This window comes from Acomys minous, assembly GCF_964271855.1.
Source record: "Acomys minous genome assembly, chromosome: 4".
In the NCBI taxonomy this organism is placed as follows: Eukaryota; Metazoa; Chordata; class Mammalia; order Rodentia; family Muridae; genus Acomys; species Acomys minous.
The window spans coordinates 4479397-4501092 of NC_140486.1; the positions used below are offsets into that span (position 1 = coordinate 4479397).

Genomic DNA, 21696 nt, shown 5'->3' on the forward strand with positions numbered 1-21696 from the left:
TATGTAGGGGAGAAAGTGATGTAATTATATTTCCAATCGAATCAAAATTTAGGAACACATACACACATATGACTATAGAAAAGTTTAACAGAATCATCAGTTAAAAGATTATCAGTATAAAACATTGCATTTGGCAAAATTCTGTAAGGAAGAGAAAGTTCACACAAACTTTTAAGGAGGAAAGGTCACTTTATTTTAGAATATTTGCAGTATATGAGACTATATTCCTTGCAACTATGAAACAACAAAACCCCAAGAGCAGTCATTGCTTTAAAAAATATAGAGGACGCGGCTTGGATTCCCAGCAGCCACGCAGCAGCTCACCACCCATTATCCAGTTCTGGGAACCCTGACGTCCCCTCCCCACCTCCTCAGGCACCAGGCACACAAGTGGTGCACAAACATACATCCAGGCAAAACACTGTACACGAAATATGTATATTACATGTGGAGACTGGCCTAACCTGCTGTGTGTGGGGAGGGACAGCTTAGCGTGAGGGTTTGTTTTGATGTATATACATATGTATGTATGTATGTATGTATGTATGTATGTATTAGCTCTTTTCGAGACAGGGTTTCTCTGTGTAGCCTTGGCTGTCCTGGACTCACTTTGTAGACCAGGCTGGCTTGGAATTCACAGTGATCTGTCTCTGCCTCCCGAGTGCTGGGATTAGAGGTGTGTGCCACATGTGCCTGTCTTAATAATACTTTTAAATTAAAATGTGGGAGGGTAGGCGGGCATGGTGGTGCACACCTATAATCCAGGTGGATCTCTGTGAGTTCAAGGCCAGTCTAATCTACAAAGTGAGTCCAGGACAGGCAAGGCTACACAGAGAAACCCCATCTTCTCTGCAAAAATAAAATAAAATAAAATACATTACTACTACTACTACTAATAATAATAATAATAGTGAGGGAGGGCTGGACAGAATGGCTCAGAGGTTAAGAGCGCACTGCCATCTCTTCCAAAGGTCGTGAGTTCAATTCCCAGCAACGACATGGTGGCTCACAACCATCTACTGGTGTCCTCTTCTGGCATGCAAGTGTTACACTCAGGCAGAACACTGTATATGTAAAATAAAAATACAGTGTGGGAGGGGGTTGGCACGGTGTCGTAAATTTGGTAATCCCAGCACTTAAGCGAGAGGTACGCACCAAGTCCTCACTATGTAATCAATTGGCTCTAAGTGGAGGGTGTGCGGCCGGCAGACAGGACAGGCGTGGGGAAACCCAGCTCCCTGCGGAGGGCGTCCTGGGATCTGGGAAACCCAGGGTGAGCTCCTCGCAGCTGGATTTCAGCGCAGCACTGAAGGCGACCTCTAGGACGCTTCGGAGCCTAAACACCCTCAGGAAAGGGTACTCCAGCCGCGCGCGGTGGCAGGTGGATCGCTGTGAGTTCGAGCCCAGCCTGGTTTAAAAAGCAAGTCCAGGAGTCAAGGCTACACAGACATACCCCGTCTCAAAAAAAAAAAAAAAGGCACTCAAGCCAAGGAGGGGCGTGGCTACGACCTGCAGGGTCGGAGGCGAGAGGGCGGGGTTATCCGGAGGAGGCCTGGCATTGGCTGTCGAGGCGGGGCGTCGTCGGGGCAGGGCGGGGCTAGCCCCAAGCCTCGGGGCATTGGCTGGTAAGGCGGCCAGGGGACACGTGGTGCGGAACCGGCAAGGTAAGCGGATGCTCTCTGGGCCTTCCTTCCCCGGCGGGAGGGTGCTGGCGGCCCGGGTGAGCTCGGTGCGGGGCCGGGTGGTGCGGGAGTCACCCTAGTCTGCGTGGAAGTGCGGGGTCCTGGGCCACCCAGGTGGGAGGCGCAGGGTCCTCCATCCCTAATGCACTGTCCGCCCGGGCCTGAGTCACCCCAGGCCCCGGCGCGGGCTCCACGTCTCCGGAGGCACTGAGCCCGGGACCCAGGCCTCTTTCCCGCCTCAGGGGCCGGTTCTGATCGGCCGCGCCCCGTAAGTGCGTGGTCAGCCGGGCCTCCCAGTTCGCCCTGTGCGTCCAGGCCAGCCTGCGTGGCGACCTGGGGCCCGAGGGCGCAGGGAAGGCTGAACAGTCCTCAGGCCTACGCGTTGCGCGTGCTGCCTGGCTCCTTGGGTGCAAAGGCCCCGGGCAGAGTCCAGCTGGACTTTGCCTCTAGCACGGATCCACAGGAGAGATAGGTCTCTGTTTGCCAGCTTTCTGGTGCCATCATTCATTCATTCACTAGTTTCAGTTTACTCATTTGTAAAGTGGAGTAAATGGTTGATCCACTGTGCTAACTAACCCTAGAGAACCTGCCAATCTTCTCCAGAGTTTTTGTCATCCGTCTGTAACTGAGGCGAAGACCCTGTCATGGGCCCCTGCTTGTGCTGCTCTCTGAGAACCTAAGACTTAACTGATAGTCAAGGCTCTTTGGCATAGAGATTGCTTGGGTTCAACCCAACCCACCAGCACTGTTTTCCACCTAATAAACGCGTTCCAACCCGACCACCTTGATGCTGGGAGTCGTCAGAACCTAGTGGGAGCGAGCGTGGAACCTGGCCTAACTTGCTGTGTGTCGGGAGGGACAGTTTAGAGTGAGGGTTTGTTTGACGTGCTCTGGGAACTCTGCGGAGCGGTTGAAGCCGCACAGTTTACTGCCCTCTGTGAAAGGAGCGCCTCAGATCGTTGTAGCTTTGCGGAACATTAACAACAAAGTTACGAAGTTGTTAGTTTAGCAGTGAGAATGTGGCACTGTGGTGGTTGGGATTTATGTGAGGACCAGGAGCCCCAGTGAAAAGTACCCAATTTAGCCCTGGACTGGCTTTGTAGACCAGGCTGGCCTCGAACTCACAGAGATCAGTCTGCCTCTACCTCCCGAGTGCTGGATTTAAAGGTGTGCACCACCCCGCCCTGCTCTGTCCTGGGCTTTAAAAAGAAGGTTAGGTATTGTGAGGCCTTAGCAGTGCAACCTCCCACCCTGGCAGCAGTCGTATGTACTATTTTGAGGAGCCCTGCGATTTCATATTGCTGGAGAAATTTCAGTGCGTGGCAGAAGTGGCACACTTCGCGCCATAGTGAATCAGCTCCCTCTGTTTAGAAACTGCCCTGGGATCCTGTACCTGAGACTGACGGGCAGCAGTGATACCAGGCCACTGTTCTCACTGCAGGATGAATTTTCTCAGCACAGCTGAGTTTCACCTATGCTGAGTTAAAGTCCAAGTGTTGATACCTGTGGCTGGAGTTGTAGCTCAGTTGGTAGTTTGTCAAGCATACGTGAAGTTCTGTGCTCAGTACCACACAGACTGGGTGTCTTGGTGCATGCCGGTCATGCTAGCATGCGGAGGAGACGGAAGCCGGAAGATCAGAAAGTCAAGGCCAGTCCAGGCTACATTGTTTTGTTGAGACCTGCCCAGAAAATGCAGGCACTGTGTATTTATGGAGTGCCTGCCATGTGTTCATACATGTATGCACTGTAGTGTGTAGAGTGGGGCATACTGCTCCTCAGACCTTGGCTATTTCTTTTTCGTGAAAACACTACCTTTCTAAAAAAAGTACACATAAGCCAGCAGTGGTGGCACATGCCTTTAATCCCAGCACTATGGGGGCAGAGGCAGGAGGATGGCCAGTGCTGCACAGAGAAACCCTGTCAAAAAAAAAAAAAAAGTACAAGCAAGTGCTCTCCTTAGCCACCCTCCTGTGAGGTGAGGGCCTTTTCACCTTTGGCCCTTACGGAGGCTGAGTGGAGTCTCTGGCTCCACTCATCAGTTGTCCTTAGCTAGATCCTCTGGTGGGGGGTGTAGGTTTGCAGTTGAATAGAGAGATTACGGGGTGGGGGGTGTTTGTTTTGCTTGCTTTTTGAGACAGGGTCACACTGTATCGTTGGCTGGCCTGGAATCCACTTTATATGGAACAGGTTGGCCTCTTACTTTCAGAGCTCTACCTGCCACTAACCTCCCCTCTGCTGAGATTAAAGGCAACTGCCACCACGCCCAGCCTGCAACATTTATATTGAGATCTTTCAAATGATTATTTCCTTGGTAACAACAGAAGGTTAATAGTTACTCTGTGCTTTAAGACTGTAAAATTGGGTCTGTAGCTCCGTTGCCCATCACCACATAAACCTGGTGGTTTGGGCCTGTAATCCCAATACTCTGAATGTAGAAGCAAGAGGATCAGATGTTTAAGGCTAGCCCAGGCTGCAAGAGATCTTGTCCAAAAAAAAAAAAAAAAGAAAGAAAGAAAGAAAAAGAAAAGAAAAAAGTATAGTATTTTAAAAAGTAGATGCCAAGTAGGTATAGTGGCACACACAGTTAGCCTGGGCACTCAGAAAGCAGGTAACTCTGTGTGTGAGGCCAGCCTGGTCAACACAGAAAGTTCCAGGGAAGATGCTAAGGGGTTATATCATGTGACCTCGTCTTGAAAAAACAAAGAGCACAGTGGGAGAGGGGGGCCTGCATGCCTTTAATCCCAGCACTCAGGAGGCAGAGGCAGGTGGATCTCTGTGAGTTCAGGGCCAGCCCGGCCTACAAAGTGAGTCTAAGACAGCCAAGGCTACACAGAGAAACCCTGTCTTGAAAAACCAAAACCAAACCAACCCAGAAACAAAGAGCACAATCAATCCTTGTGATTAGAAAGTGCTTTCAGCTTTCTTCATATTGTGTGCCACTGGGGCCCCTCTCTGTACACCTTTGTTGTTGTTGGTGGTGGTTTTTTGTTTGTTTGTTTGTTTGTTTGTTTGTTTTGGAGACAGGGTTTCTCTTGTTGTCCTGGCTGTCCTGGACTTGCTTTGTAGGCCAGGCTGGCCTCGAACTCAGTGATCCACCTGCCTCTGCCTCCCAAGTGCTGGGATAACAGGTGTGGGCCACCACATCTGCCTGGACACAAAATTTTAAGGAGCTTTCCCTTTGGAGCAAGGAGGAAAAGATGAGTCTAAGCCTCTGACTCTTGGCCCAGAACCTCAGTCACTTCCTGGAAAATCCTGTGATTACGTGTTTCACTGCAGGGCTGACAGGAGGGCGGAGGAACACTTATCAGCCTCACACTGCGCCACTGCGTTCAGTCCCAGCTGCAGGCAGGTCTGACCTGTTGCTCTATCTGCTCAGAGTTTCCCGGGTTTGAAGTCTGCCTGAAAGATGTCAGACCTTAAAACCGTCTTCCAGTACATCGATGAAAACCAGGACCGCTATGTCAAGGTGAGGGTCTGTTTCTTCCAAGTGAATAGTGGAAACAGCTTTTCAAGAAGCTAATATGATTTATGCCATTTTGATCAAATATTAAAATCTCATGATAGTGAAAGTTGTAGTTCTGTCATTGGACAGAGTTAGATTATCTAGTCTTTATTTTTCTCTAATCTCATCTATGGTTTCTTGTGATACTCATTAAAAAGCAGTTCGAATCAAACACGTTCTGAGTGATTCTACATGTTATATTTTAATCTGTTGCTCGGTTTTTATCTGATATAATAACGACTTTAGTTTACTTGTGGAAGAACCATTTTGAACAAAACCTTTTGACTTTTCACTGTAAAACTTACACCTTGGAAAACTTGGCTGCCAACAGGGAGACTAACAGGTCGCAATATTGCAGTACGTTTTCTTTCTGTTGCCAGCCTATTGGCTGTCGATATGCACTTACTTATGGAAGTACATGGTTTATAATCATATACTTGGTTGCTAAAAATGCTCATTCTGGCATTTTTTTTTTTCCTTTCTGCTTATTTTCGGGGTAGGGGCCGTACAGTTTTGCTGTTGTTTACTCTGGGTCTGTCTGCTCTGCACATAAAGTGGAGGAGCTACAGCCCCATTGGTGAGCCCATCCCTGCCTGCCCGTAAAAAACAGTGTTGCAGAGCCCTTTCCACTTGTTCTCTACAAACAGAAACTTGCAGACTGGGTGGCCATCCAGAGCGTGTCTGCCTGGCCGGAGAAGAGAGGCGAGATCAGGAGGATGATGGAGGTGGCCGCAGCTGATGTCCAGCGCCTGGGGGGCTCTGTGGAGCTGGTGGATATCGGGAAGCAGAAGGTATGAGCCTGCAGAACCGGAGAACACAGTCTTCCGGGGGTTCGGGAGCCTGCAGAACCGGGGAACACAGTCTTCCGGGGGTCCGGGAGCCCGCAGAACCAGAGAACACAGTTTTCCCGGGGGCTGGGGCGGCCGAGACGAGGCTGCAAGGCCTTGCTTGGGTGACCTCCAGCTGAAAATGTTTAACTCCTCTTCAAAGCAAGCTTGTCCTGGCTTCTGCGCATCCAGGGATTGCCTGGCTTGGGGTGAGCTAAAGGTTTTACAATTACTCAGCACATTTTACTCCAGAAAGGAGAACTGAAGACCAGTGAGTGACTCAAGAGTAAGTTAAAGGGACTGTCATTCTTTTTATTTTGTTTTATTTTTCAAGACAGGGTTTCTCTTGTGTACCTGGCTGTCCTGAACTCACTCTGTAGACCAAACTGTCCTCAAACTCACAGCCATCCGCCTGCCTCTGCCTCCCAACTGTTGGGATTAAAGGCATGTGCCACCATGCCCTGCTGGTGACTGTCATTCTTGAGAAGAGCTGACATGGTTTCCCAGAAATCAAGGCTTCCAAATGTGGAAGTTACACATTAGTGGTTTCACTTTAGAAATGGCAGCTTCCTGTACTGGGTCTGCCCTGTGTATTAAAGCTTTCAGCTTGGCATTTATGGGACTCCTGAGTGTGTGAATGTGTGGGTCTTTGATCCTTGCACCCTCTCTTTTTTTTTTTTTTTTAATATGGAACGCTTCACGAATTTGCGTGTCATCCTTCTGCAGGGGCCATGCTAATCTTCTCTGTATCGTTCCAATTTTAGTATATGTGCTGCCGAAGCGAGCACCTTGCACCCTCTCTTACGCTCTTTTCCTTTTGTGGGGTTACCTTGTCCAATTTCAATGTGATGGGTTCTGCTCTTTTTTTTTAAATGCTTTGCTTTCCCTTAAAAGCCTGTTCCTTCTAATGAGAGACAGAAAGAGAGTGGATCTGGATGGGAGCGGAGGAAGTAGGAGGAGTAAGAAAAGGGAAAACTAATCAGGATATATGAGGGGGAAATCTATTTTCACCTGGGCGGTGGCACACGCCTTTAATTCCAGCACTTGGGAGGCAGAGGCAGAAGGATCACTGTGAGTTCGAGGCCAGCCTGGTCTACAAAGTGAGTCCAGGACACCAAGGCTACACAGAGAAACACTGTCTCAAAAAACCAAGAAAACAAAAAACTATTTTCAATAAAAAGGGAAAATACACTTAAAACAAAAACACTAAATAAGTAAGTAACAGAGCGTTCCAGCCACCTGGCATTCTCATCAGAGGTCTGGAGGTGGAGAGGGCAAGCTAAGAAAGGCTTGTCTTCTTTCCAATTTTTGTTAATGGTTTTGGTTTCGGTTTGAGACTGGATCTAACTATGTAGCCCTGGCAGGCCAGACCTGCTGTGTAGACCAGACTGGCCAGGAGCTCAAACCCACCTTCCTTCTTCTTACTTAAATAAATAAGCTGACTTTATGATATATTTTTCTGAAACTTTAATTTCACATGTTTTCTCATGTTGTTATTGTTTTGGTTTGGTTTTACACAGGGTCTTCCTCCTTGCAACCCAACTTGGCCTAAAACCCCTAACGACCTTCGCACCCTCTGTCTCCCAGCTGGGATTCTGAGTGTGAGCCACCACATCTACCTCCATTTTATGTGTTTTCAAATCTTACAAGTCTCTTATGTTGCAAAATGTGGCACAACTTGGTTTATCCTGGGTCTTTGGTCTTATGACTTATGTGTATAGTTGAACAGTTCTGGAATTTGGGGTTAGCCATTGAGGTACTGTGCATAAGTTAAGTGAGGGTGGTGTGGCCATTGGGAGCCAAGTATCTTCATGGCAAAACCTGAGTTTCAATCCAGGCTTCCTGACTCCTGCTCCAGTACTTTTCTCAAGTTTTTCTTCAGATGACAATTTTAATAGTTAAGATGTAATAGCAGCTTCCCATCCCCCACCCCCTTAGAGGAGTAAGCCAAGTTTCTTCATACTGTTTTCTTTAACTTTTTGTTGTTGTTGTTGTTTAGTCTTTTTAAATTTTTCCTTGTTATTTGTTTCTTGGGCCAGGTCTTACTCTGTAGTCTGGCCCGTGGAGGCCAGCATTTTATGTGTAAGCATCACACTGCTCTTGAGTGTGGATGCCAGGTCTAAGCGTCACGCTGCTCGTGAGTGTGGATGCCAGCATTGTGCGTCTAAGCATCACACTTCTCTTGAGTCTCTTTTGCTCTATCTGCTCTCTGCCTTGCCCATTCTTCCCACTGTGTCAAACAAACAATGAAACCAGCTGATTTCACATTAGGCAACTCATATTGATGAAAGAATTGAGGGATTTCCCCACTCAAGCCAGCTGTGGGCTAACTGAATAGGAAGGCCATATGCCCACAAGTTTAAGGGATGATTCTCTTCCCTGGTGGCCACAGGCCAACCTCAGGAGTCCGATGTGCATGCTATGAGCTGTCAGGGCCAAGAGGTCCTTGGGTATTTTATTAACAGTTTACCTAGAAAATAAGTCATATGTTCTTATAAGAATTCATACCACCTGTTGTATGTGGAGGTCATATCTTTAGAGGCAGGAACAGGGATCTCTTGAGTTCAAGAGATACAGCCAGGGTTATACAGTGAGACCTGTTTTTAAAAAAAAAATACAGTCAGCGCTCTAACATCCTTCAAGCTAGAAGTTGGGAGAGGAGAATTTTCTCAGCCTTCACCCACACTGTCCTTACCTTCTCATTTTTAGTTGCTGCTCATTTTATCTCTTAATCATAAATTACTGGCTTAGAGTTATCACCAGACAAGATACTCATGTGCATCGGGGTGTGATGGGAACGGAACAACTTCAGGGCAGTCGGCTATAACTGCACTATCAATTTACTCCCTGCGTTACTTTTTTTAGTAGATGTTTTCTAACAGCTCTTTGTAGTGGTTTCTAGTACACCAGTGTGTGGGCTGGTGTCGTCCCCTGCCAACTGCTTGTGGCACTTTGTTGTGTTCACAGAGTTTTTCTGATGGATGATAGGAGCCAACAGAGGAGGCATGTGGGCTGCAGGGCGTGGCTACAGCCTCTTGGGCCACAGTTAAGAGTCAAAGCAATAACCATTGGCCTAATGTAAAAGCACGTGTGTGCCCCTGAATTCTCCCCTAGACTCAGAAAATTCTGCATGGGTGTTCTAGACCGTGGGCAAGGCCTTGGGGAAAAGCCCAGGAGAAGTGTCTACTACCACGGTTCACTTACCAGACACTATCTGGATTTGCTTGCTTTCCTTCTGTTTTGAAGACTTAAAAGTGTGTGTGTGTGTGTGTGTGTGTGTGTGTGTGTGTGTGTGTGTATGTGTATGTACACGTCCACACACATGTTTGTAAACAACACATCTGCTGGTGCCCAAAAAGGCAGGAAGAGATCACCAGGTCCCCTGGTGTTGGTGTGACAAGTGGCTGTGCTGCCTGACTGGGTTCTGGTTCCTGAACCAGTTCTCTGGAAGAGCGGAAAGCCCTCTCAGCTGTTGAGCCACCTCCCCAGCCCTGAATTCCATATCTGTCCTGCTTGGTGGCCGGGTGGCCCATTCTGCTCATCTTTGTCATCTAAATACAGAATTTCAATAATGTAGCAATCAGTTTCAGATTGTAGTTGTTTTATGCTTTGTTTCAGAAATGAGTTAAGTTGTATCTCAGACCCAGGCTATATAATGTTTCATTATGTGTATTGATGGTTTAAAAAAAAGCAGCCTTGGACAGTTTGTCAAACTAGTTGTAGGTGTGATTTAGTTAATGCTCACTGGTTTCAGATCATTGTATTCTGAGAAGATGAATCCTTGTTATTGAGGACTGTTAAACGACACGGTCTTAAGGCTACAGCAGAGGTTGATAACTGAGAGCTGATAAGACCATCCCAGCTGCCAGACGGTCCCAGTTTGTTAACAGACTCCTCACTGCTCCTTCCCACTCAGCTGCCAGACGGCTCGGAGATACCCCTTCCTCCCATTCTGCTGGGCAAGCTGGGCAGCGATCCGCAGAAGAAAACAGTGTGCATTTACGGGCACCTGGATGTACAGCCTGCGGCCCTGGAGGACGGCTGGGATAGCGAGCCCTTCACCTTGGTGGAGCGGGAAGGTGAGGCCGCCCACTGAAGCACCCACTTTCTACATTGGAGGAATGGGTGCTCTGTGTGCTCATTTTCCACGTTAGAGGAACTCTTTTGGACATGTTACATTTGGGGAATCATTAATATTCTCCTGGGTTTTTCTTTTTGTGGTATACTTTTTGTTTGTTTGTTTGTTTGTTTGTTTGTTTTGTTTTGGTGGTTTTTTGAGACAGGGTTTCGCTATGTAGCCTTGGCTGTCTTAGACTCAGACCAGGCTGGCCTCGAACTCTCGGAGATCCCCCTACCTCTGCCTCCCAAGTGCTGGGATTAAAGGCATGTGCCACCACGCCTGGCTTTTTAAAAACAGAATCTAGAGACTGGTGTCTGGAAGTTTCTCACTTGTGCCTCACTTTTTGAAAGCTCAGACGTTACCCTTTTCTCATGACAGGTTCTTGGTGTGAGCTTGCCAGGTTTCCTCCAATCCCAACACCTTTTCCAGAACATTCTGATATCAGGCTCCATCATTCCCTGAGGCCAGCCTCTCCTCACTCCATCTTGTGAAATGCCCCCTTCCATTTTCCATTGTTACTGTTTCTGTCAGGAGAGTCCCTGAGATGTAGCACCTGAGGTCCCGGCCCCTAACTGGGTGTGGCGTTTGACTTTACATGTGTCCTGATTCCCTGTGGACTGTTACAGGGCCGTGCTGCGTGACAAGTTATTTTTACTTAACACGTCCTTGATGAAACCTCATCCCATATGTGGGTCCCTCTCACCTCCTAGCAGGGATATACGCGTTGCTCTTAACTCCGTGGGCACTTGGCTTCCCCCTGAGTCTCAGACCCATGTGTCTGCATGGTAGCTCAAGCAGTCTGGACCAGGAATCCCCCTTTTCTTCTCTGGGCCCTCTCACACATATCTGAGTGACACCATCTTCCCGCTACCTGCACCAAAGACAGGGCTGTCCTGTCCCTGCCTTGTGTCATCCCTAGTCCCTTCCCAGCCTCTGCTGTGCCCATGCTGGTGATACCCTCATGGTGACCCCAGACAACCTGACCATGCTTCTTGGAGAATGTGGTGTCACACTTGGGATAGAGTACAGTGTGTGGCGCTCTTGTGACGATGGCCATGTGCTCCCAGCATCTAGGTTTCCACACGGTTGCTGTTAGATGTGTAGGGTGCATAGGTCCTAAACAGCTACCTTACTGTAAGGGTTTTCTGAAATTGGATGGTGAATCTGGTCCCTGATTCTCGGTGAGTTGTGGTCCTCGCCCTCGCTATGAAAGGGATGGTAACAGGAGCCATCTTACTTGGCTGCCTCTTGGGCTGCAAGAATTCTGTCTGAATCTTAGAGTTGGATGAAGACTCAGGCTGTTAAAGTGAAGAAAAGCCCCATTGCTCAGGACAGCTGCTTGTGGCTGTCCCTAGGCCTTATCAGATGTTCACTTTTGAAAAGGTCTTTTTGATTTGTCGTCTCTAACTGCATCCGCTGATGGCTGTTCCAGGCAAGTTGTACGGGAGAGGCTCCACGGACGATAAGGGGCCGGTGGCCGGATGGATGAATGCCCTGGAAGCCTATCAGAAGACTGGCCAGGTACGCCCACATCAGATTCCGTCCACTCATCAGGTCGTGTGAGCAGTGGTGTAACGATCACTGGAGCGGAGAAAGCAGGCCCCCACCTTGGTCAGCACAGGTGACTCGGATCAAAGATTATAGCTGTTTCCAGCGCTAGAAATCATTAAACAGTTAATTGTCTTACAGATGCTCAAAGGTCAAGCAGTCATCACTCAGCAGGATTCTTGTCAACAACTTAGGATGTGATCTTTGTTTCTCTCCTTTCTGTGCTGAGATGAAACCTAGGTCCTCGTGCATGCTGGGAAATTGCCGTTGTGCTGAGCTGTGTCTCCATCCCCAAGTGTGAATTTTATTTTATTGTATTGCTTTGTTGTTGCTTGTTTTGTTTTGTTGGCATTTTTTGGTGGTGATGGTGGTTGTTGTTGGTTGGCTGGTTGATTTTGAGGTGGGGTCTCATGCCGCAGTCCTGGCTGGCCTGTAACTCAGAGATCCACCTGCCTCTGCCTCCCTAGGCTGAGATTATAGGTGTGTGCCACCATGCCCAGCTCCCAAATATGAAGTTTAGGTGTGTTTGTTTGATACAGAGTCGTGTTATATAACTCATCTGGCCTTGAACTAGTGACAATCCTCCTGCCTCAGCATTCAAGTGCTGGTGTCACCAACTCTGACTAACTTGGATTTTCAGACTGTACCCTAACATCCCTTGCCAGAATGTTACAGACTTTGTGATATCAGGCAAATTCTTTTCTCCACGCGGATTATATCCTTCTTAAAAATATGTTGGATTGCTTTGAGTGGTTTTCTCTTCAAAGTCAAAGTTCGAAGTTGGTAAGATGTAGAAAATGTGGGCAGGTGTGTGGCGTTTCTAGACACTCAGACCTCAGTCCTTCTAGCACTGTTCTGTGCCCAGGTTGCTAATCATCCTTAGCCTGATTATGCGCACGCTGCCTGAGCAGTTCTGCATATGAACTTTATTTCACAGCACAATAAAATTAGAATTTTTGTCCAAGTGTAGAACATTAGATCTGGAAAGGGCTCCGGCTCTGTGTGGGGACCATGTGCTCAGGAGACGACGGTTCTGTTGTTGTTTTAACACACTTGGCCTGTCCAACAGCTGAACTAAGCGCTGGGCACGGAAGCCAGGAAGCCTCACCTACTGTAGCCTCCACACAGTGTTGGAAGAATATGGCACAGGACAGAGCCCAGGGACAGAAGAGAGCAGGGGGATAAGTGTGTTCACTGGCCATTGCTCCCAGGGCCACTGTGAGTGGGGCCTGCTAGGCATTATGTCTGCCTTTGGACCCTGCAGCTCTGTGCTGTGGTGACCTCTAGCTGGTGGCCTGCTCATATGCAGCCCACTTTTCTTGTCTATAGATGGGCTACCTGCCTCATCCCTTGGAGCTAGAGGAACTCTTGGAACATTATCTGGAGAACTTGACCGACATTCCAGTGCTCTGTTGAGATTACCTTCAAGCACCCCAGGACAGCTTGGCTTCTGTGTGCAGAGCGATGCTGGCAGTGTGGAGGGCCTTCCCAGGGCAGGAAAGGTCTCACTTAATAACAGTGAAAGCTCAGCAAAAAATTACTCTCCTGATCCCTCTACTTTTTTTTTCATTTGTGTGTGTATGGGGAGGGTGCATTTGCATAAGGGTGTGCATGAATGTGAAGGTCTGAGGGTGACTTACACACAGTTGTGAGCAGCCGTGTCTATGCTGGGAATGGAGCTCTGGCCCTCTGGAAGAGCAGCCAGTGCTCTGTGAGCCAACAGTCATCGCCCACCCCCTGTCTTGTGGCTTCCCCTACACTGCGTGGCTCCCTCTGTGAGTGCAGAGAGCATGGCTCAGTGAGGCAGGGTGTGGGGCTTTCCCTTCTGATCCTGGACTTCTACAGGCCAGTGGGGGGAAAATCTCATATTTGAAACTAAATTTTCTTTTCTTTTCTTTTCTTTTCTTTCTTTCTTTCTTTCTTTCTTTCTTTCTTTCTTTCTTTCCAAGACAGGGTTTCTCTTACAGTCCTGGCTGTCCTGGACTTGCTTTGTAGACAGACCAGGCTGGCCTCAAACTCACAGAAATCCACCTGCTTCTGCCTCCCTGGTGCTGGGATTAAATTCCAAAACAGTCTCCTGTGTGTCACTTCTGTAAGAAAAGTAAGGAAGCTGTCTTGCCCTGCCCCTGTCACAGGAGATTCCTGTCAACCTGCGGTTCTGCCTGGAAGGCATGGAGGAATCGGGCTCTGAAGGCCTGGATGAGTTAATTTTCGCCCAGAAAGACAAGTTCTTCAAAGACGTGGACTATGTGTGCATTTCGGACAATTACTGGCTGGGGAAGAACAAGCCGTGCATCACCTATGGCCTCAGAGGCATTTGTTACTTCTTCATTGAGGTATGAGCTGAGTCACAAACGTCTCCTCGTTTCTCTCTCATGCCTAGGCCTCTTGGTTCTTCTGTGCTGTGACCCAGAAGTTAGTCACACATGAAGGGGCTCAGAACTCCCCAGGGCCCCTTCCTCGGTTCCATAATCCACCCTAATACTCCAAGCATGGCCTTCTGAGATCAGAAGTCAAATCTCAGGGCGGTTTTAAATTAAGACAGCATTATCTTAATAATAATGATATTGTATTCAAGCAGATGGGATAGCAAGGCTAGTCCTCCTAGATGGCTTGGACAGATAAGCACCTGAGAGCCCTTCCTTGAAAAGGCTGTGCTGAGCACTCTGCATGTTACAATTGGTTCTGTATGGCGAGGCAGTAGCTGCCCATTCCCCCTTATAGATGCAGGTCTAAGTACACAGTGGTTGCCTGATTAGAGGACTAGTCAGCACTCGAATGAGTCTGACCAGATCCTTGGTTCTTGTGTTGATGGGGTCATGCCCCATGCTTGGTGTGTCCTCTGAGTCAACTTGTGCAGAGCCTCTGTGAAGTGATAGGATTCTGTCTTCCCTTTGAAAAGGGCTGTCAGTGTCAGTGGTGCTGTTCTGCACCATACTTATTTCGATAGCCAGCATTCCCACTGTGCCTGCAGCCAGCATCATCCATTCTCCTGCAGCCAGCATCCCCTGTGCGCCTGTGGCCACCATACCCAGTGCACTTGCAGTCATCATCCCTGTGCACACGAGGCCAGCATCCCCTGTGCACCTGTGGCCAACTGCCCCTGTGCACCTGTGGTCTACACATCAGGAGTCTATCTGGTGTGTGGATGGGAAATGTCTTGCTTAGCTTTGGACTGGAAACCTGTCAGTCTTACAAATGTTCTTTGTTCGGTGCAATGTCACATAATTAAAATAAGTTCCCACTAAGCCACCAATAAAGTGACCTTTGTTTCTGCCCAGGTGGAATGCAGTGACAAAGACCTCCATTCTGGGGTGTATGGTGGCTCAGTGCACGAGGCCATGACCGACCTCATTTCACTGATGGGTGAGCTCAGGGTTGGCACTCGGGTCGGCGCTCAGGGCTGGCGCTCAGGGTTGGCGCTCAGGGTTGGCACTCAGGGTTGGCGCTCTGGGAGGTGGGCAGGGAACCTTTTCTAAGCTGTCTGTGTGCATGCCACACGTGTCAGCACTCTTCACGAGCCCGCTCAGCCTGTTTCTAGTTAGGCTCCCCACTCTAGGCACTGTTTTCTTTAAAGGCTCTGTGTTCATCCCTGCCTCACCTCCTCCTCCTGCATCTGTCTCATACCTCCCCACCATCTGTAAACTGCCTGCCCATGTCCAGTGGGAGGCCCAGGTCCTGCTCGGCATGTCCCTTACAGCCCCTGCGTGCTTCCCGGGCCTCTCAGAGGCCATTTGCTTTGCTTTGTTCCAACTGGCCATGACTAGGTCCCCTGCTTGGTTGAGTCCTGGGGATCAAGAGCCACAGCCTCCCTCTGGTGGGCTACAAGCATAAGGCCAAGTGGAGCCATTGCCTCCGTGTCGTTTCGTGGCTTCCTTTCTGTCACCCCACATCCCAGGATGAAGGCTCCCTCAGGTGAAGTGACGTGGCATCTGGCTAGGGACCGCTCTGTCCCACGCATAGCTTCCCTCGTCAGCTTTGGCCAACCTTCTTTGGTGTGGAACGTGCATCATAAGGAGGTGCTGGCCAGCGTGGGTTTTAGGTTCCCGCCTGGGTGTGCAGCTGGGGGCTGACTTAGCACTCCTCCTGCTCCCCTCCTTGCGGCTGCTTAGCTGACTTACTGGCATAAAGCTGCCAGGGTATGTGCTGTGGAGCCTGAGCTCCTGGGGTCAGGACCACCGAGAACACTGCTTACTCGCTGCCTCGCCCCTCAGGCTGCCTCATAGACCAGAAGGGGAGAATCCTCATCCCTGGGATCCACGATGCCGTGGCTCCCCTGACTGACGAGGAGTGTGAGCTCTATGACCACATCGACTTCGACATGGAAGAGTTTGCCAAGGACGTGGGGGCCAGGACCCTTCTGCACAGATGCAAGGTGCTGCTTGCCTCCCTCAACCCCCCCCCTCACCAACCCTGTGTAGGCCACCAGGGCTCCCCCACTTCCCCCACTCCCACCCCCACCCCTGTGCAGGCCACCAGGGCTCCTGTTCTGGGCATGTCCACCATGTTTTAGAGACATCCAATGACAGGTTCATCCCAGGCCCCGCCCCCCCTCAGGAATTAGCCAAAGCAGGGTATGGCCAAATAAGAGCTGTTGGGGTGTTCAGCTGTCAGGATCAACTCCTGACCAGGTGAGAGCCAGGAGAGATGGGCAGAGGGAGCAGCCCATCTCCTGCCACACATGCTGTTTGCTTAGCCTGGGCCAGTGGGCCGCCTTGTTCTCACAAGGCCCAGATATTAAGCTGAGTGTAGCCGCAGAAGTTATTTGCTGTTATGTAACTGTTAGGAGGAAAAGTTTGCCCAATCTTAGGAGTGTGGATATCAGTTCATCACCCGAGTGTAGCCAAGATCAAAAGTCTACACCAGCCTCTTGCAGGCCCCAGGGGCAGGGCATGAGGAGCAGGCCTGGCTGAGTGCTGGAGTTTCTCATCTTTCTCAGAGTCAAAGGAATAAATAACTATAAATGGTTGTGCCAGGTCAGGCTGGGCGCAATGGCTAGAAGAGGAACAGAGACAGCTTAGCCTGTCAGGGACTGGAGGCTGACAGCATGCCACCCCCAACATCACTCATTGTCACCTCTTGAGGCTGTTAAGGCTGCAAATCCCTCTGGGGTGTGTGACAACAGTCCCAGTACAGTGTGTAGGCTCTGAGCAACCCTGCTGGGTGGGCCCCCGTGACTTCAGTCGCGCCTCCTGTGTACACAGCCCATCTCCTCCTGTGCTTCTGCAGAGAGACATCCTGATGCACAGATGGCGGTACCCGTCCCTCTCCCTCCATGGAATTGAAGGCGCCTTCTCTGGTTCAGGGGCCAAGACCGTGATCCCCAGGAAAGTGGTCGGCAAGTTCTCCATCAGGCTGGTGCCAAACATGATACCAGAAGTTGTTAGCGAGCAGGTATGTGGGGACACCGGGCCTGAGTGAGGGCGGGGTTGTGGGGTATGTGTGGCAGCTGAGAGCCCGTGTGCTGTTGGACTGAAAATAGTAAGAACTTTCACCTGAGCAGAAGTCTCCTCCTTACCCCTCAGCATTTGCTGTAATAAGCAGTGTAGAAGCTCATCAGAGGAAAAAGGTCAAATGAGCAAGCATTGCACACTTCAGACCACTGAGACATGAACAAAAAATATGACCTCTGACCTTAACCCAAAGATGTAAAGCAAATGCATGTGTGTGCCTGCATGTTAGAGTGGCCTCTGCTGGAGGTGAGGAGTGGCCAGGGATGGCGTAGCTACAGGTCTCAGAGAGCCCGTGGAGCGTGCGTGTACCTTGATGACTAGAGAGACTCCATGAAGAGAGAGAACCAGAGGCTTCTATGAAGAGCACACTGAGGTCTCTTCTCAGAGGAAAGCCGACTTTTACCTTGAGGCCGTCCATGCTCAGTCTGGGTCTTCCCAGGGAGAATGAGCCATCCTGAGTGTCAGCACAGGCGTTTAGGACACAAGTATCCTGTCTGTTGAATACCTCAGGTCAGACAGCGTGGTTTTTACTCGACTTTTAAATACTGTCCTAGTTGGTGGGTCTGTGTCAAGGGTGAATTAACTGAAATTGACACACCGCCTTTGCTCAGGTCCTCTTTCTTGTGGCAGTGACATCCACAACTGCCGCAGCTGAAAATGAAGCTTGCCACCGATCCTGTCTAGACTCTGAGGTGCTGTGTAGACCCAACTGGCACCTGTAGGTGCCAGAAATAAAGCACTGTGTGTCTCCTCTGCTTATGGTTTAGGTTTCAAGCTACTTGTCAAAGAAGTTTGCCGACCTTCACAGCCCCAACAAGTTCAAGGTGTACATGGGCCACGGTGGGAAGCCTTGGGTGTCTGACTTCAACCACCCTCATTACCAGGCGGGCAGAAGAGCCCTGAAAACAGGTCAGCGGCCCCTGAGAATGTCTGAGGAGGCTGTGGTAGCATGTACAGCATGTGACAGTGTCCACGGTGCTGTGAGCGCGGCTGAAGTGTGGGGTGAGGCAGGGTCTCAGAGTAGATTCTGAGCCCGGGGTCTGGACTGTGCTGCTAAGTGGTGGCGCGCTAGCATCCAGGGCCCAGAGTTCATCATTTCTCTCCATTTTGTTTCCCCCAGTGTTCGGTGTTGAGCCTGACTTGACCAGGGAGGGCGGCAGTATTCCTGTGACCTTGACCTTTCAGGAGGCCACAGGCAAAAATGTCATGCTGTTACCGGTGGGGTCAGCAGATGACGGTGCCCACTCCCAGAATGAAAAGCTCAACAGGTGAGACGGGGCCTGAGCTTGGGGTGCGTCCTCCCGCAGGTGGTGGGCCTGGGATCACTCCTCCTTTGTCACATAGGGGTTTGCTAGTAAGAACCCGTGTGAGGTGAGAGGCGTAAGGCTTGGTAGCGGCAGTTTGAACACAGGAATCATTGAGCGTTCATCACCCCCTTCATGCAGCACCCATAAAAGCCTTCCCACATCTTTCTGAAAAGTTACACTGTCATCATTATCTGCTAAAGCCCCTTTGCCTCTGGGGCAGATACTCTAGGGTTCCTCTAGCCTGTAGGATGGAGAGAGCTCCGATCTAGAGAGGAGAGGCCCAGGCAAGCAGGCCTCAGGCAGTGTGGGAAACTGCAGCCCTGGAGCTGCTCAGGAGAACAGGAAGCAGAGACCCAGTGTGAGGAGCTGGGGAGACAGGAAGCTGGCTACTGGGCTACAGGTCAAAGAGCTGGTCTTCAGAAACAATAGCCATTCACTCCCCGGGTGCCGATGGATGGGGCCAAGCTCTCTGCCAAGGCCAGGACGAGTGAGGAATGGCAGAAGGGGTGTCACACTGACCCTGAATTATAAAGCCAGGCCAGACTGCAAGCCCAAGTCAGGGCTTACTACCCACCCCTAACCCCCCACCCCCCACCCCCCAGAGTAAGCAGGAAGAATGTCACCACCCACCTGGATGCTGACTTCCGCACAGCAGCTGATAGCTGGGTTGTTTGTCTGTCTCCATCAGGCTCAACTACATAGAAGGCACCAAGATGCTGGCTGCATATCTGTACGAGGTGTCTCAGCTGAAGAACTGAGAACTCTCTCTCTCCATGGAGTGCTGTGCCTGGCCAGAGACATCTGCCCGCTGCCCTCTCCTTCCAGCTCTCTTGGGAAAGTGGAAGTTTCTCCTCTCTGTCTCTTTCTCAGGTCACAGGAAGACTTGCAAGGACGAAGACAGTGCCTCCAGCTGTCACCAGGGAAGAGCCAGCTGTGTCAGGCAGTTGGCAGTGTTCAGTTCTAAGGCTGGGGACAACTGACTGGCTCTGACTAGGGGAGGGAGGACTGTCAGATGTGGCCAGCGTGACTTCATCTGCAGAAAGTAGCCAGAGTCCATAGGCTCCAAGTCTGTGGGAGGCTCTGCCAACCATGGACTTGAGTGGACAGGAGGGGTTGCTCTCTGCTTTCGGTCTCTAGTGAGGCTCAGGGAATATCCAGGAAAGACTTGAGAACATTCAGGAGCTCCTTGTGCTGTGACAGCGTCGTGGTGACCCCTCACTGTGCTCTGTATCCCTTCCTAAGACCCTAGCTGACCATCGCTGGTGTCCCCTCCTGTTGCCGTCCTCAGAATCTGTCTCAAAAGTCCTGGTGGGAGCAGCAGTCCAGTTGCAGCCATACTGGTAATAAAGTGAGCCTCTGGAGGAAGCACTGTGCTCTGACTTTCTTGGGAAATGCATGTGCAGTCGTTCACTGGTGTGTGACTTGCTTTGTGGGACACACATACATATGTTGTGGTGTCTGGGTACCTGTCTCCGCATAGTGAAAGGTGGTGGTCGGAGGTCATAGCACAAGACTCATGTCTACCCTTCTGCCTCCACGTCAGTTCTTAAGGTGGCAGTGCCAGGGCTGGGGCAGCAGAGATGAAGTAGAGCATCTTGTGGTGGAGGCTAATGGCAGGAAGGTAGAAGCCAGCCTGGCAGCACACAACGACCAAGCAATAGCCATAGTAGAGGGTCAGGAGGCTGAGGCAGAAGAATCTCCGTAAGTGACCAGGTGGTGGGCGGGGCAAGGACTCTTGTGAAGAAGAAAAGAGGAACCCCACCACGTGACTACAGTTCCGGCAGGTGAGGCCACTGTTAAACTTGGGTTTGGGCAGTAGGTTCCTTGGTTCCCAGGGCAAGCCCAGTGACTTTACAGTGGAGAAGCTCCAACAGATACCTAGACCGCATGATCACAGCGAGCAGCCCACGTCCTCTAAGTCTTCCTAAGGAGATCATGTCAGCTCTGGGGACTTCCAGCTCAGTGACAAAGTATCAGGCACTCAAACTACAAAACCTGAGTGCGATTTGGATCCTCACACGCTCTCCACTGAATAGAAGACAACAGCGATTTTGGGAACCATGACACCATCTCCAAAGTTTAGGCCTCTGCACTCCCCTCGTCCTCACAGCCAGGACATCTCCAAGACTCTGATGTCCCCTCCCTGCCTGGCTGTTTCTAACCTAACTCCCATTCCTGTCCCCATTGCTCCTTTCAGAGGTGTGTGCCCCAAGAAGACAAATCTGCTGCCAACCGTTTTTCATGCCTGTGTTACTCAAAGGCTCAACTGTCTGGGGTGGGGGGCAGGGTCTCCTACCGAGTAAGGAGTTAAAAGCCTTAACATTCAGCCCTCATGAAATGGCAGTGGTGTTTCCTGAGGAAATTGGGCTGAGGGTGGAGACAGTTCCACCTTCAGGAATATTTGCAGCTGCTCTGCATTGTTCTTCCCGCAGCAGGAACCTGGCCCCTGGGAAATATGCAGCCACCTTGTCTGGTTTAGAAAAAGGGAGCGGTTGTTTTTGGTTTGTTTGTTTTTCCATGTTGCTGGCCTGAAAAGAAGCACTCTGTCCTGAAGAAAGTGGAGCTCTTCATGCCCCAGAGAAAGTCAAGTTGGTTCGTCCCTGTCCTCGCCCTTGTGGAGTCTGGGTCAGAACAGGACGCTAGAAGTGCTCAGAGTCTCCATGGCTGCACATTAGTTAATTGGGATAAGGGACAAACTGCCGCAGCCTCAGTCACGGCTCCTCACCAGGAGTGCTCAGGCTTCAGGCCTTGTGTGAAAGGTCGTGCACCAGGGCTGGCAGGGCTGCTCTTCGTCTAGGGCCTAGGATTCCCCTGTGCAGCTCTCCTCATCCCCTGTCAGTTCCACCTCATGGGTCTTGACCTCTGACCCACCTCCTGCTGGAGCAGCATCTGAGTATAGACAAAGGGGAGGGCAAGGATGCTGCCATCCTCAGGCACAAGCCAGAATTAGTTTGCGTTTAGTTCTCCAGAGAGTAGTCAGTTGGCCACGCCTACCTGCATGAGAAGCAGATGGCAGGTCTGTAAGTATGGGGCAGATGGACTGGTTCAGCCGTTAGGAGCACTGCTCATCCAGAGGACCAGAGTTCAGTTCCTAACACCCACACCAGGAAGCTCAGAACTACCTGTAACCCCAGCTCCAGTGGGCCTGACGCCCTCTTCTGGCCTCTGTAGACACCCAACCACAAATGCACACATACACACACACACACACACACACACACACACACAAAAATGAGTGTACACACACACACCAAAGT

General features: G+C 50.3%; 1 protein-coding gene across 1 annotated transcript; it reads left to right on the plus strand.

Moving 5' to 3' along the window:
• The first annotated feature begins 1592 nt into the window (after positions 1–1592).
• Positions 1593–19804, plus strand: CNDP2 (carnosine dipeptidase 2). The gene is made up of 12 exons (XM_084780293.1): positions 1593–1664; positions 5059–5148; positions 5832–5975; positions 9928–10090; positions 11564–11652; positions 13815–14015; positions 14961–15045; positions 15894–16054; positions 16909–17073; positions 17900–18041; positions 18253–18400; positions 19128–19804. The coding sequence occupies exons 2-12, from the start codon at positions 5089–5091 to the stop codon at positions 19195–19197; spliced, it is 1428 nt and encodes a 475-aa protein (XP_084636419.1). The 5' UTR covers positions 1593–1664; positions 5059–5088; the 3' UTR covers positions 19198–19804.
• Positions 19805–21696: the final 1892 nt, after the last annotated feature.

Coding starts and splice junctions, on each gene's coding strand:
- CNDP2 (XM_084780293.1), top strand. CDS start 5,089: ATGTCAGACCTTAAAACCGTCTTCCAGTACATCGATGAAAACCAGGAC. Junction 10,091..11,563: donor CACCTTGGTGGAGCGGGAAG/GTGAGGCCGCCC, acceptor TGGCTGTTCCAG/GCAAGTTGTACGGGAGAGGC. Junction 11,653..13,814: donor CCTATCAGAAGACTGGCCAG/GTACGCCCACAT, acceptor CCCCTGTCACAG/GAGATTCCTGTCAACCTGCG.